We start from the raw sequence: 14,427 nt of genomic DNA, 5'->3' as shown, positions 1-14,427 counted from the left end.
GGGTGGTCGAACCACCCCCATACCAGCCATGGGGGTGGCTCCAGCCACCCCCTTGGCCAAAAATGGGGTGGTTTGGCCACCCCATGTTGGCCAAGGAGCCACCCCGATGGTTCTCCGATTTTTTTTTTTTTTTAATAATATTTTTCATTTTCTTTTATATATATAGTTGGAATTATCTGTTGGGAATTTAATAGAAAAAGACTTGTTTTTGAAAGTTGGGATGATTTTTTTGACTTGCATAAAACAATAATCAGTTAGTACTGTAGCTGGAACAGTACCGACCCTGGTCGGGGGCAAACACAACCTTAATTCACACACGCATTATGGCAAGGCTTACCTCACAATGCCCCCCACTCGAAAACAAAAATCTGTGATAAATCTTTCATAAATCTTAATTCCACGCCCCGCTGTTCTTACCGTCACATTTCTTCTGTTGGATTTTATCACAAACCCAAGCGACAGAAAAAAGGAAGAAGAAGAATTAATTACCATAATTAGGCCATAGAGATTGACTCCAACGAAGGGACGAACACTCCGAGTCTCCGAACATCTAGTTACTGTAGTCGAACAACGCAAACCCAAATCAAAACCCCAAGAAAACTGACTCTTCTGGAACCCCAAGATTGTGTGACTTTTCAATCCCTTCTCCCAGTTTTAGGCCAAAATGTTGGCCTCAGCAACTCCCACACCCTTCACCTTGAAGCCCCCTGATGCCCAACGCAAAATCCCAAAAACCCATGTGGAAGCTATTCCATTTGCAACCAGAAAAGCAAAAAGAAGCCACTTAACAGTCATTTCCTATGCAACCCAACCTCATAATCATCAATATCATGGCCTCAACTCCACTTCTCGCTCTAACCGTGCAGTCGTCACCCGAGTCAGCAGTGATGGTGATGGTGCTGTTGATGCTACTCCACAGCACTCTACACCTCCTGTATGCTCTGAACTGCCTTTTCTCTATTCTGGGTCTTGCTTGTATTTCGTTTAGGTATATGGGTTTGTTTGCCGTGGCGAGTTTTGTTGGGCAAGTGTTTATGTTTCAGTTATGTATTGCTGTTGATTAATTTATTGCTGTTACAGCTTGCTTGTATTGAGGAATTTGGATTTCTTTGTGTAATACTTTTCTTTTGGAATCGTGTTATGGGTTACCATGGATTTTGGATATGGAGTAGAAGAATGGGTATTGGCATTCTTTTCTTTTCTTTTTTTTTTTTTTTTTTTTTTTTTTGGGTTTTTTTCCCATCTGGATTGCAATTCTAATGCGTTGCAAAAATGTGTTAATATAGGTATATATATAGTAAAGTTGGTTGGGAAATCGGGTTGCATATCGCTTGTTTGCTTATGAAATTTGAACTCTCCATTTTGTTTTTCATTGAGTAGGAAAAACAAAAATCATTTTGGTAGATTTAGATTGGAGCTAGATTGACATATATGCCCCATCACAAAATGATCATTAGAAGATTGAACACAAAAGAGAAACTTGTTGAGAAGTTTAGTCCTGGCGCTTGAAATGACTTTTAAGTTAAAGGATTACACGAAATAACTACCACTATAAGCACAATGTACTCATGCTATTGTGAATCAGGATGGAATTGTACAATTCATCATTGAAGTCCTTACATCAGCATTCCATTTGTGTATAAGTGACTAAAGTTTAGAATATATTACTAAAGTTTATGCTATTCACAATTAAGTTGATACTAGCTTTGCAAGTTCGCAAAGACTGAGTGTTATTACTACTGTTATGGGCTGTCAAATTAATGCTCGCTACATATCCACATTCTTAAGCAACTTGTTTTAACAGATTAAAAGTTTCACTTTACTAAAATGTTTTTTTTCTTCCTGAAAATCGCATTATGTTGTTGGAGCATTTTTCTTCTAAAAATTGTGTGGGTCATGAAATACAAATTTATCTTGTTACTTAATATAACAGTGTCGTCTGTTGCTTTTAAATGCTTCCTTGAGAGTGGCAAATGTACGCTTACTTAAGCTACATGATGGGACATCTTCTTACTTTCAGGATATTGAAGCAATTAAAAGCACTTCTCCTAGCTTTGGTGATAGTTATGTGGCCTTGTTTGTTAGAATGCTTGGGCTGGACTATGATGACCTTGATAGGGAGCAGGCAATAGTGGCTCTCTGGAAATACTCCCTTGGAGGAAAGAAGTATATTGATGCTATCATGCAGTTTCCTGGCTGCATAAATCTCACTTTAAACCTTCTTAGATCAGAGTCTACTTCCACTTGTGAAGCAGCTGCAGGCCTTCTACGATCAATTTCTTCAGTTAATTTATACAGGGAATTAGTAGCAGAAAGTGGAGCAGTTGAAGAGATAACTGGCTTGCTGAGCCGGCCTTCCTTAATTCCTGAGGTATATACAGACTTTACCATCGGAATTTCTGTCATCTTGTCAACATATTTCTAGGTTGAGAGAATGGAGGTATATCCTGAACTCAATTTTGCAGGTAAAGGAGCAAAGTATTTGTACTTTGTGGAACTTGTCTGTAGATGAGAAGCTTAGAGTGAAAATTGCGGACATTGATATCCTTCCATTACTAATTAAGTCCCTTGATGACGAGGACATAAAAGTGAAGGAAGCAGCAGGAGGGGTTTTGGCAAATTTAGCATTGAGCCACTTTAACCACAACATGATGGTTGAAGCAGGTGTTATACCAAAATTGGTGAGGCTTCCTTTACATTTCCTCTATTATTGGAAAGAATTCAGGTGATTATTATATCTAATGGATGAAAGATTTGCCTATTTTACATGGTCTTGCTATATGGAGTATAGTAATTCATGCGGATGATTTTTGGTTTCGAATTCACATCTTAAGTTTAAGCACAATTTAATTGCAAATTGCCTCTATTTGGATATCTGATCATGTTATTCTTTGGCATTCTAATAGACTGGATTTTAAATGCAGGCAAATATCTTAAAAACTGATGTGGAAGGATCTAAAATCATTAGAAAGGAAGCAAGAAATGCATTATTGGAGCTAGCCAAGGATGAATATTACAGAATTCTTATCATAGAGGAAGGTCTGGTTCCTGTTCCCTTGATTGGTGCAGCTGCATACAAGTCCTTCAGACCAGGTTTGCATTCCTGGCCTAGTTTACCCGATGGTACAAAGATTGAACAAAGCTCTAAAGTTCCTTCTAGATTTGGTGCCTCTGAATTACTCCTTGGATTAAATATTGATGACAAGAATGTAAACATGGAGGAGGCCAAGATGAAAGCAATAGTTGGGCGGACACAACAGCAATTTCTTGCTCGTATTGGAGCTATAGAAATGGAGAATGAAAATAAATCTCAATCTGAATGCTCCACTGATCACCGACTTACACTTTTACCGTGGATGGATGGCGTGGCTCGATTAGTTTTGATTCTTGAACTTGAAGATGAGTTGGCCATATCAAGAGGTGCAGAGTCAATTGCTGATGCATCTATAAATGAACATATGCGAGTTGCATTCAAAGATGCTGGAGCAATCAAGCATTTAGTTCGGCTTTTAGGCTATACTAATGATTCTGTCAGATTGGCTGTCACTCAAGCTTTGGAGAGGTTGTCTATCAGGTAATTTATCATTCTTTGGTTTTCAAATTTCTTGATGTATTTACAGCGATAGTGGCCCAAGCTATTCTTTCTGGCTTTGGTTGAGAAAAATCCTAAATCTTTCTGGCTTTGGCTTCGCCTCTTTGCTTCCACTCTTACCTGGCTAAATATTTTACCCAGATCAGCGGTTTAAACAGAGGAGGCAAAGTCCTGGGAGAAGCAGACCTCAGTGGACATTTGCTTCCCCATTTTGCTTATTTTACCCTGTCAATAAATTTATTTCTTCCCTTCTCCATATTTTCTTTGCTTCATACACTCTCATCTTTTGCTATCTTTTCTTTATTTTCATACCATTTTGGGCGATGAGACTCATGTTTCTCACTATTTGTTGCAGGTTTGCATGTTAGAAACCTTGTTCTTTGTTAGGCACTGATACTTATCTTAGTGTATATGTCACATAGCCCCAAAGTCAAATTGCATTCTTTTTCCCTTTAAACTTTCTCTTAAAGTATGAATAGTTTCTTAATTTTAATAATTAGATGGGGGCTTTATTTCCTATTTTTCTACCTTATCTCAATTTGTGGAATTTTGTTCTTCTTTTCATCTTTAGTGGGGCCTTTCTTTGTATACATCTTGTGTACTAGGGTTATGCCCCTCTGCGCCTTTCAATGAAATGATTTATTTATAAAAAAAATTTAATAATTAGCTTAAATATGGCTTACATCTCATAAGTTCATGTTCTTATCTTTCTTGATGCAGCAATGGTGTCTGCCAGACAATTGAAGCTGAAGGTGTTATTGATCCCTTGGTCAGTATTGTAAAGCAGTCGCAGACCTCTGAAAGCCTGATGGAAAAGGTTTTGTTTTTTTTTCCTATTTTCTGGTTGTTTTATTTGTCATCATCCACAGTCCATCTTTCTGGGAAATAATCTTGAAGATGCTAAGAATCCTTGCTGCACTTGCAGAGCTTAAACATTCTTGCTCGGATATTAGACCCTAGTAAAGAGATGAAATCAAAGGTTAGTGTCTAGTTTCTTGCAGCATGTGTGGAAGTGTGTAATTGTCTTTTGACTTACCAAGTTTGTTGATGCCTTCCAGTTTTATAATGGACCAGTTAATGGGTCAAAAAGAGGATCAGAGTCAGCAAGAAGCCCTGAAGATTCCACAGTATTAACTGGAAATATGGTCAAAAAATCCATATTGAAAGCAAATACCAGGTCTCTTCCCCCGCCCTCTCCGCCCTTTTGATTTTTCTTCCACTTGGTGTTTGTTCTGTTTCAGAACTGCCTTTTCATCATTGTCTTTGGCTTATGTCACCTTTTACTATATCTTGTTGAGTGATTATTATCTATTGCTAAAATAAATTTGTCTATTTTTCATGAAAAGAATAAAGTAAGCAGATTGCATATGTTTGCCTCACATTTTCATTGCTTTGCTCATACGTTTCTTGGTTTGATGGTGACCACTTGTAGTTCTACAGGGAGGAGAAGGCAAAATGAAGTTTGCGTGTATAGTTTACAAGAAGGATTTCTTCTCAAAACTTCCATCTCCATTACTTGGTGCTTAGAAGAAGAATAAACATGATCTAAAAATTTAGATGGGGAACATTTTCATTGCATGTATGACATATTTTAAAAACTGCAGCTAGGCGCCTAGGTTTTGCGAAACTGCAGCTAGACGCATAGGTTTTGGATTGATCTAGTGAAGTCATTTGGTTGCGAAAATATTGCAGGAAAAGAAAATGAAACTTGGATTAATTGTACAATCTTTCCAACACCAAACTATGAAACATTCAAGTTTGATATTTTTGTTTTCCATCTTCTTGCAAACAAATACAGCATGCTCGTTTTATGTAAAAGATGATAGTCTTCTGATTAGGGCGGTAAATGAACAAAGTTGTTTGTAAACAGTTCGAGCTTGACTCATGTAAACTCAACATGAGTTTGGTTTATTTAATAAATAAGTCAAGCTTGAACAAAAATTTAGGCTCACTTATTAAATGAGCCGAACTCGTATAAGCTTGGCTTGACTCGTATAAGCTCGTATAAACTCCTATATTCATTTTTATTATTTTTTATAGTATTAATTTAATTTTCTAAAGAGAACATGTTAAGTACTTTAAAAGATAAAAGAGAATTATCTTTGTAGTATGATTTAGATATAGCTTGAATTATTGTTATTGTGAGTCTTGATATAGATATGTGTGTTTTCGTGTACATAAGTGTGTTTGGGTGTATGTATAGATATGTTTGTGTGTGTGCGTAATTTACTCAAATGATAAATTCGAGATTGGATTGTTTAAGATTCAAGTTAATTTATATAATTTACTCAAATGATAAATTCTTAAGAATAATTAATTAACTAATGATTAGTATGGATTTATAAAAAAATAAATAATCATGATATTACTTTATGAAAAGAATGATTAAATTAACTGAGCAACTCGTGAACAAGCTCGAGTTCATTCAAAAAATAAATGAACCGAGCTTGAACAGATTAGGATTGGTGATAAACTTGAGCTCGGCTTGTGTTCGAAATAAAATTAAATGAACCAAGCTTGAACATTTAATATTTGGTTCGATTCGACTTGATTACAACCCTACTTCTGATATACAACCTCATGATGTTGATGTAATACATAATCTTTTTATAGCATAAGTTGTGTCATGGTCCTCTAGTCCTTACAGAAGCTTGACTTTTATAACTACAAGCTGTTATTTTCTCTCAAATTTGGTTGTATCTTCCTTTTTCTTTTTCTTTTTAATTTTTGTTCTGTCAACAATTTTGGCCACGTTGGAGGTATCATCTCTGTGTCATATTCTTCTGCTTAACCCTAATGTAGCGCCATTTATTATCCAGCCAACACATCAACCTGTTTATTGTAACAGTTATAATATAGATTTAATGTCACTATTAGCAGACACTTCAAAGGTATGTTTAAATTAAACACTCAACCAGCATATTGGGCAAACCTGGACTTACCCTGGCAATAACAAGGCTGGGCCATGGCAACTCCAAATGAATTCTGCCATGAGTCTTCTGCTGGGAACATATCTATTTTGAGTGGCTGGCTGGTCCAGATAAGAAACTTCCTGATCTAGGGAGGATCTGAGGTATTGTTCCTTTTTTTCCCCTCTAAAAGAGCTTATACCAAAGTTGGGGGATTGCTAGGCATTGTTGTTGTGGTTTTGATCCCTTGATTTCATTGATTTTATTGTAACCAGAGATACTGGATGGGTGCCAACTTTCAAGAGAACACTATTCTCTCTCTTCCTTTCTTTACTTATTTTTCATTTTCCTTTCCTTTGTCGGTATTTCTGTGTGTATGCCTGAACTAAAGCTAGTTTAAAGGTTTATTTCTAACACACAAGTTTCATTGACATGGTATTCTTATCCTGGAAACCAATTACAGGGAAGATGTGGTGGATACTGCTTTCATTGCTCGCCTTGTGGAGGTTCTAAAGACCTCATCCCCAAGTTTACAAAGAAAAGCGGCTTCGATTCTTGAGTTTGTGGCAATTATTGACCCAAGCATGAACTCGATCATTTCAGTAGATATTGAATCAGGTTTGGATGCTGTTTTCCAACAAAAAGTTCTGAAAGGTATGGGAAACAATTTCCTTCATTACTAAGACTTGAATTGCTTTAAAGAAAATTTGATTGTATTTCATCTCATCCAACTTGAGTAACTCATTTAGATTAAAAAAGAAAAAGAAAAAAGAAATGACCCTTTTACTTTCACAATGTCCTTAATCATCTTTATAGTTGTGATTCTAATTAGCATCGTCATCATCATTGTAATTTTTGAAAACCTGGTGCATGCATTTAGTTGCCAACGGAAGTTTAATATGAAGAAAAAGAAGAGATGAAATGAATTCACTATGTTCGCTGCTCGTGTTGATTGGATTGTCCAATCATCATCTGAATAAGGTGGACCACAATTCTGATTTAGGTCCTACCATTGCCTGATCTTTTGTTTGTCATGAAACCTGAGTTAGGAGAAAGTTCCAACTCTATTTTTGGTTTCTCTTGGTTTCTGTAATTCAAGATTTACGGTAACCAACTCATACATGTTTGTTCTTTATCATAACATTCCCTTGGAAATCTTCTGGAAATCATAATTTTCGCTCATACATTTTTCTTGAGACGCATGATAATTTATGCAGTAATCATTGATTGAGGCCTTAAGTGTGTTTGTGTATATCTTACATTTGGCAGACATAGATTCTGATGCAGAAGACCAGCCGCCAGAAAAATATGTTCTTGATCTTGAAGAAGCCAGTCTTGCAATTTCTGCAGCATCCCGATTATTAACAAAGCTGCTCGACTCTCAGCATTTTTGCCAAAATATAAATTCCACCCATTTCACTAATTTGCTCCGAGAAATCCTAAAATCAAACATCCCCCTTCACAAAAAAGATTGGGTTGCTGCTGCCCTAGTTAAAGTCAGCTCTATTTCTGGTCGCAGTTTTGATTTTGAGAATCCAATCAACATGGAGGTAACTCTTTATGAGACCATCCCAAGACTTATAGAGCAGATGAAAACCTCTGTCTCTCAGGAAGTACAGGAAGCTGCAGTAATGGAGCTGAACAGAATAATTTCTGAAGGGGTGGTGGATTCAACTCAAGCTATTGCTGCTAAGGGTGGAATATTTCCATTGGTAAAACTGATTGAAGAAGGAAGTGAGAGGGGTGTTGAAGCAGGTTTGGCAATTCTGTATAATCTAAGCATGAACAGTGAGAATCATTCTGCAATTATAGCTGCTGGAGCTGTGCCGGCATTGAGGAGAATTGTACTTTCTCAGAGGCCACAGTGGCCACGAGCAATTCATTTGTTGAGGACTTTACCTACTTGATGTTACCCTACGCAAATGCTACAATTAGACCAAGAAGTTGGTAAAAAGATACGTATTTTTGTAGGAGCAATTGTACTGATATCCTTTTTGCTCAACTCAGTAAACCAACTGGATAGTTTACATGGAGATCATAGTGATATTGTTTAGTTCAATACATGCTAAACTGTCTTGTAGAGTTTGCCTTTCTCATACCTTAGACATTGTTATTCTCAAAATTTCAATATAGATTTGCTAGGTAACATGCTGAGGTCTCATTTGTTGACGGAATTAACTAGACAAATTGCTCAACCAACTAAAAATGGCCATGCACTACCACTCAGAGAATTAAGAAAGAGCTCTCAATTTGTCAATTCTTACTATGTTTAGACTTGATTTGTTTTTCGTTTCAAGTCAAATTAGGCTGCAGGCTCCGCTCATTATCTTTAAAGATGCCAAAAAAAAAAAAAAAAAATCTTGTTCCTAGGAAAGTACATATTTTTACGGAGTAACACCTCATCCACATTATATAGCCTCTTACGTGGTAAAGGTTAGGACCTTAACCTCCTCCACTCAACCTTAAACTTGATGAAGGATGTCTATTCGTTACGTCCATATATCATACTATTGTACACTAGTTGACATGTAAGCCACTTAAAACAAGTTATGTCGGTTAGTTAACATAACATAAGTGTGAGAAAGAAAAAGGTTAGACGCATCTATAGCTCTCATTCTTAAACGTAAGATGTGATTCGAGACAACGAGTAATACTAGAATGAAGACTTTTGTTTATCTTTTGTCCCACTAAAGGTTGCAAAGGCACTCAATGTAAATGATCAAAATTGGAACAAATATGGGCAAGTGCTTGCAGATGTCAAAGTGGTGTTAAACAGGTTACGACACTGGCAAATTCGGCATACTCAAAGAGAAGCAAATTGGGCGGCTCATGGACTCGCCAAAGCAATAGGTCATAGATAAGGCGTGGATCGAAGAAATACCGGAGGATATCTGTGACGTTATAATTTTAGAACAAAGTGCTCTTGTTTCTTAGAGTTATATGCTCTTGATATGTTTAGAGTTTTCACGCTCTATATTATTTTTTTGAAGATGAATAAAGTTCAAATTTTTCAAAAAAAAAAAAAAAAAAGTGATTAGACTTTTAAAATTACTATTGAATCAAAATTTGAGTCATTGGAAATTAAAAGATAATTTTAAAATCCATTTTACTTGAGGAGAGGACAAGAGTTTTGTTTCTAACATTGCTCTATTTTCAGATAGATTTCTCTTTTAAAAAAATTTCTAAGCAAGATATTTTCATTTCAATTAGCTGCTTTTTTTTTGGCTTGGCAGTTTATGTTGGAGAATGAGAAGCAATATCCAATCCATTGTCCAACGCCTCAAGTGAAAGTAGCGGACACAGAAACCATGTATTGCTTATCCTGCGTTTCCATAACCAAACCTCTAGCTCTTGCCTCTCTCCCCACTAATGACTCTCCTCCTCCGACGACGATCCAAACAAATCCCATTAAACCTCTCATGCACACAACAAAACCCATAACGTCTCTACCAAAAAAGCAGCAGCAGCAGCAGAACAAACGACAACGGCCCTCCATCGCCGAAATAGAAAGAGCTATCGGTGCCGGAAGGTACCGCGACATTGATGCCAGGCATGTCCCAGTCCCACTTCTTCCTTCTCCACAAATCCAGCAAAATTGTTGTTTGTTTTTGAAGTTTTGTTGTTGATTATATGTAGGTAAATAGGTAATATAATGTTTATGTGGTTCTGAAAATTTGACGTTTCTTTTTTGCAATAATCAGTGAATTGAAGGAAGAAGAAGTGGCCAACTTCGACTTCATGTCGATGAGTTTTACTGGAAAGTTTGAAGGGCCGGTCGAGAAGAAGCTCCGTGAGACGGGAGAGTGGCTAGTCACTTCCACCGAGAGCAGGTTTCGAGCCTCTGGTAATCATTATTCAACTTCATTATTATTATTTGAAGTTTTTATTATCTTTTACTCAATAAATAAGAGTACCCACTTAAATTTTAGTTAGTAAAACTTTGTGGCTCAGTTCAGCAGGATAATCTTTTGATGTCTAATGCTTGTTTGATTTATAGATTTAGCTTTACTGTGCTAGTGAATATTGTTATAAAAGAAAATAGGAATAATTGAACTGTTCTTTTGAGTTTTTGTGAGCTCAGTTCTAATGGGTTTTGCCATTTGTTGGCAATGAAAAGGTATTTTAATAGATGGGTTCGGATTTAGCTTTGTTTTGGTGGTCATAGATTTAAATTGTTTAGGCTATTTGAGTCAATAAATTAGTTTGCAGCTCAAGGAAGGTTCAGAGTTTAAAGGAACATTATTATCTATAACACTCTGCAAAAATCCATATTCAAAAGCACACCTAATTCATATTGTTGCGCTGCGATTGGAATGAGCAGTTGAATTATTGATGCCTGATTCTTCCTCAACAATTGGTATGACCTTTATCAGATTCTGTAGTTAAACTTGATATTCTAGTGAGGATTGTGGTTTAGGTTATCGAGTAAAAGTTCATATTTTGTTACCTCTTGGCCATTCTATTGCTCATATGGACATCCAGTTTATCCAAAAGGCTAACATTGAAAAGGAAATGAGAGATCTGGTCTCAACATAACAATAAGTAACTCGCTTGTAAGTCTTTTTACATTTCTAAGAGTGTCTCGCATCGAGAATTGCGCTAGAAGGCCACAAAACGCAACTCTAAACCAGACGCATCCAGACATTTTTCCTAGGAAGCGAACCATAGCTCTAATACTACTTGTTGGTGAGATAAACGATTAGGGAGTTTTAAACAAATAGTACATTAATATACATATTTGAACACCAATCAGCGAAAAAACCTAAACTAATGGGCTTGGGTCCATTAAGTATATTTAACTACTCATTTTCTCTATACTTTCTTAATATGAGACTCAGTACTCATAAATGCGCTCACAACAGCAAGAGCACAAGCATTGTCAAGGTTTATGCATTTTTCTCCACAGAACAGTTTTCCTAAATGATTGTGCATGGCTATATTGTAAGCTGTTTGATAAATGTTGTATCTCCTGACTAGTTTGTTGCAGAATATAAAGAAATTTCAATTTAATAAAGGTCACAAAGTGACTGAGGTTTATTCTGCAGGGGTGGGTCCGAAGGGTCCTGCCTTAAAGAGGTTCCCCGACATAAAAATAAAATAAATAAATAAATAAAGGTCACAAAGTGAGGTGCAAGTGTCCAAACAGTATACAATAAAGGATCACCTTAGACAAAGATTAAAAAGCGCAACAAATTCAGAAGAATATCCCAAATATTTGGGAAAGCTTTTTCTTATTTTTATTTTGTTTGAATAGTAATAAGAATTGATTGATATGATATAAATGTGAAAAGAGTTTTGAATTTTTTATGAAAAAAAAAAAAAAAAGTTGTTTGGTGATGTGAAGAAAGGAGTTTGAATTTTTTGGGAGAAATGAAAAAGGAGAGGGGGGATTTTCCAAACTCAGCCTTCATCATTATAGGAATTAACATGTTTGAGCAACATAGGGGGTCTTGTGATTGACCTTATATTAACATTTCCCCATTATTTCAGGGAAAAAGATTTTCATGTTTGTATTTCAATGGATGCTACCAATTTGGACTTTGTCTCTCCTTATGGCCTCTGGGGTTATCAAGCTACCGTTCAGTACCCCAATTCTGGATGACCTGCTGATGTGAAGAACATGTCAGTTGGAGTTCAGACTCCAATTTTAACTTGAAATTCTTAGACAGCAAGATCACTGCTTCTGAATGGCTTCTCCAGTAAGTGGAAAGTGGCTCCATCAATTGCCTAACAATGTACACTTCTTGCTTTACAACTTCGAAATGTGGATTTTGAGATATTTGGAGTTACTTCCATCTTATGATATCAATATAAGTCATGCATTTCCATGTATAACGATTGTGTTAAGAACTCAGTTGCCGCTTCTTGGCAATACAAGTTCTGTAATTGGTAATTTTTGTATAGCAAACTCGGTTTGGCAAGCAAGAAGCTCACTATGTTGTGAAATTGCCATTAAGATCCTTAATCAGGCTATCGTTTATGAAGTTGATGCATTGATTTTAGGCATCATCATTTACTCGTAATTTCAATCCTTTTTAATAATTTCAATATCAATTCCTTGTAATTTCAGTCACACTTAACAATTCAATACCAAATAACTAGTAATTTCTAGTTCGGAAGGTTCTTTTAGACCAAATGGTATATTATATGTGAAAATACTGCTCTTGCATTCTTGCTGCTTCTTTACCCAGTGCACTGGCCATGGCCTCTTCAGGGCAGCCGTGGAATGCATATCAGTAACCAACAGACAAAGATGTTCTTCAACATTCACAAACAATACTATTAGTGCGCAAAAAAAAAACAAAAAAACTTCAATAATTGAAATGGGTTTCAATCTCCAAAGAATACAACAAATTACTCAAAAATGATGAGCCACATCAGTTCCAATATCATTCATTATGTTGGAAGAAAATCAGCAAAGCAAGATCATGCAATCTTGTCTTGTTAGGAGCCTCTGGCAATTTAAAGTGGAACTGAGGTGACTGAGCAGTCTAGTCTTCTTCATCTCTTCATTACCTTTTGAAAGCAATCTAAACTGGAAGTGACTTAAATGGCCTCTAGGAGGCCATTATACTCTTTAACAAATGATAGCAAGCAATTTTGCACCAGACCATGACATTTTTTTTATGTTCCTTTTTTTAGCAAAATGGGTTGGGGGCAACTAAAAGCCAAAACTCCCTACATGGACGTAACTATAGTAACATATTAACCTTAGTAATTAAGAACACCATTCAAGATGAGCTTTGTTGGGTCCACAATGCAGGAGATCAGCAACCGGTCTCTCAAGACAAGCAAAAAGGGTTGGGGGGCAACCAAAAGCTAAAACTCCTTACATGGACGTAACTATAGTAGCAACTTAACCTTAAGGATACCATTCAAGAGGAGTTTTGACGGGTTCATAATGCAGGAGATCAATAACTGCTCTCTCAAGACAAGTCAATCCATAGCCTAGCCCCGAGCTTGGGCTTGAATCTCGTCCTCTTAACATCGTATCCATAAAGAACCTATAACCTCTCCTTCATGGCTTTACCAAACCACTTACAAATAATCCCCCTTGTCACTAAGCCTACCCCCTTGGATCAGTCGTCACCGGACTATGAGCTATCCCTGATGCATTAGAAATAGGGGAAACATCACTTATCCATTCTTAATGGAAAAAAATTAGTGTAGCGTCCCACATCGTCTGGGTATGGAGATGAAGATGTGCTTGTATGTATACTTACATCCTTAATGACAATGTATTTTAAAGCCATGATAGTCATGAACCCATCAAAACTTTGCAGTTAAGCGTGTTTCTGCGATAATAGTACCAGGATGAGTGACTTCTTGGAAAGTCTAATTCGGGGGAACCAAAAGTAGACAATATTGTATGTCATTGGGTATGGTGTTACAATTAGCTACAAATTTTTACTATTATTTTTTTTTAACAGACATTTTTCACGTTAGCCGTTTAAGTTAAACGAAAATTTTTAAACTTCAGGGGATAACTAAAAGTGGCTAAAAAAATTAAAATCCCACATTTCAAATTTTTTAAATTTAGGAAGAACGTTACAAATGGCATGATAATTTAAAAGAGTAAGTAAAGTTTCATAATAAACACTAGAAACTCTTTTGGCACAAGAGGGGGGACTCGATCAATAGCCATGTCTTTTGAACAAATATTGGAAGTGCCACAATTAATAAATTAAACTAAAACTTTAATATAAATTTTCACATTTAATTGTGCAAGGCACATCATATCTGTTGCGTGCCAATTTTGATTACAGGTCTGTCTGTTTCTGTTCGTATATATTTATAGCATTTCTTCATCAATTACTCTCCCCACCAAAATTGTGTTGACCTTTTTTAATTCAATATCTATTTTTATTTAGTTGAAATTAAGAGAATTTGGTTTTAGAAACATTTTTTTTTTAAGTAGGACCAATA

General features: G+C 36.2%; 2 protein-coding genes across 3 annotated transcripts; both read left to right on the top strand.

Annotated features, from left to right (window-relative positions):
• Positions 1 to 334: 334 nt before the first annotated feature.
• Positions 335 to 8,586, top strand: LOC132177759 (uncharacterized). 2 transcript variants are annotated; one of them, XM_059590204.1, is made up of 9 exons: positions 335 to 934; positions 2,021 to 2,371; positions 2,466 to 2,681; positions 2,925 to 3,574; positions 4,313 to 4,409; positions 4,518 to 4,571; positions 4,651 to 4,769; positions 6,965 to 7,155; positions 7,771 to 8,586. In XM_059590204.1, exons 1-9 carry the CDS (start codon positions 665 to 667, stop codon positions 8,406 to 8,408), a joined length of 2,586 nt encoding a protein of 861 aa, XP_059446187.1. In that variant the 5' UTR covers positions 335 to 664; the 3' UTR covers positions 8,409 to 8,586. The 2 variants fall into 2 exon arrangements, with proteins under 2 accessions (XP_059446187.1, XP_059446188.1); XM_059590205.1 differs by having other exon boundaries at positions 842 to 988.
• A 1,166-nt stretch (positions 8,587 to 9,752) lies between these two features.
• Positions 9,753 to 12,437, top strand: LOC132178852 (probable NAD(P)H dehydrogenase subunit CRR3, chloroplastic). Its single transcript, XM_059591420.1, has 3 exons — positions 9,753 to 10,051; positions 10,203 to 10,345; positions 11,992 to 12,437. The coding sequence occupies exons 1-3, from the start codon at positions 9,810 to 9,812 to the stop codon at positions 12,114 to 12,116; spliced, it is 510 nt and encodes a 169-aa protein (XP_059447403.1). The 5' UTR covers positions 9,753 to 9,809; the 3' UTR covers positions 12,117 to 12,437.
• The last annotated feature ends 1,990 nt before the right edge of the window (positions 12,438 to 14,427 follow it).

This window comes from Corylus avellana, chromosome ca4 (genome assembly GCF_901000735.1).
Source record: "Corylus avellana chromosome ca4, CavTom2PMs-1.0".
NCBI classification, from domain to species: domain Eukaryota; kingdom Viridiplantae; phylum Streptophyta; class Magnoliopsida; order Fagales; family Betulaceae; genus Corylus; species Corylus avellana.
Note: the sequence above shows the minus strand (reverse complement) of the source record. Positions and strands in the feature narration are given on the sequence as shown.

What these genes read in the sequence shown, in the direction of transcription:
- LOC132177759 (XM_059590204.1), top strand. Translation starts at nt 665, where the DNA reads ATGTTGGCCTCAGCAACTCCCACACCCTTCACCTTGAAGCCCCCTGAT. An exon ending in CACAGCACTCTACACCTCCT is followed by an intron (nt 935 to 2,020) that starts GTATGCTCTGAA and finishes TCTTACTTTCAG; the next exon opens with GATATTGAAGCAATTAAAAG. An exon ending in CAGGTGTTATACCAAAATTG is followed by an intron (nt 2,682 to 2,924) that starts GTGAGGCTTCCT and finishes TTTTAAATGCAG; the next exon opens with GCAAATATCTTAAAAACTGA.
- LOC132178852 (XM_059591420.1), top strand. Translation starts at nt 9,810, where the DNA reads ATGTATTGCTTATCCTGCGTTTCCATAACCAAACCTCTAGCTCTTGCC. An exon ending in TACCGCGACATTGATGCCAG is followed by an intron (nt 10,052 to 10,202) that starts GCATGTCCCAGT and finishes TGCAATAATCAG; the next exon opens with TGAATTGAAGGAAGAAGAAG. An exon ending in GAGCAGGTTTCGAGCCTCTG is followed by an intron (nt 10,346 to 11,991) that starts GTAATCATTATT and finishes CCATTATTTCAG; the next exon opens with GGAAAAAGATTTTCATGTTT.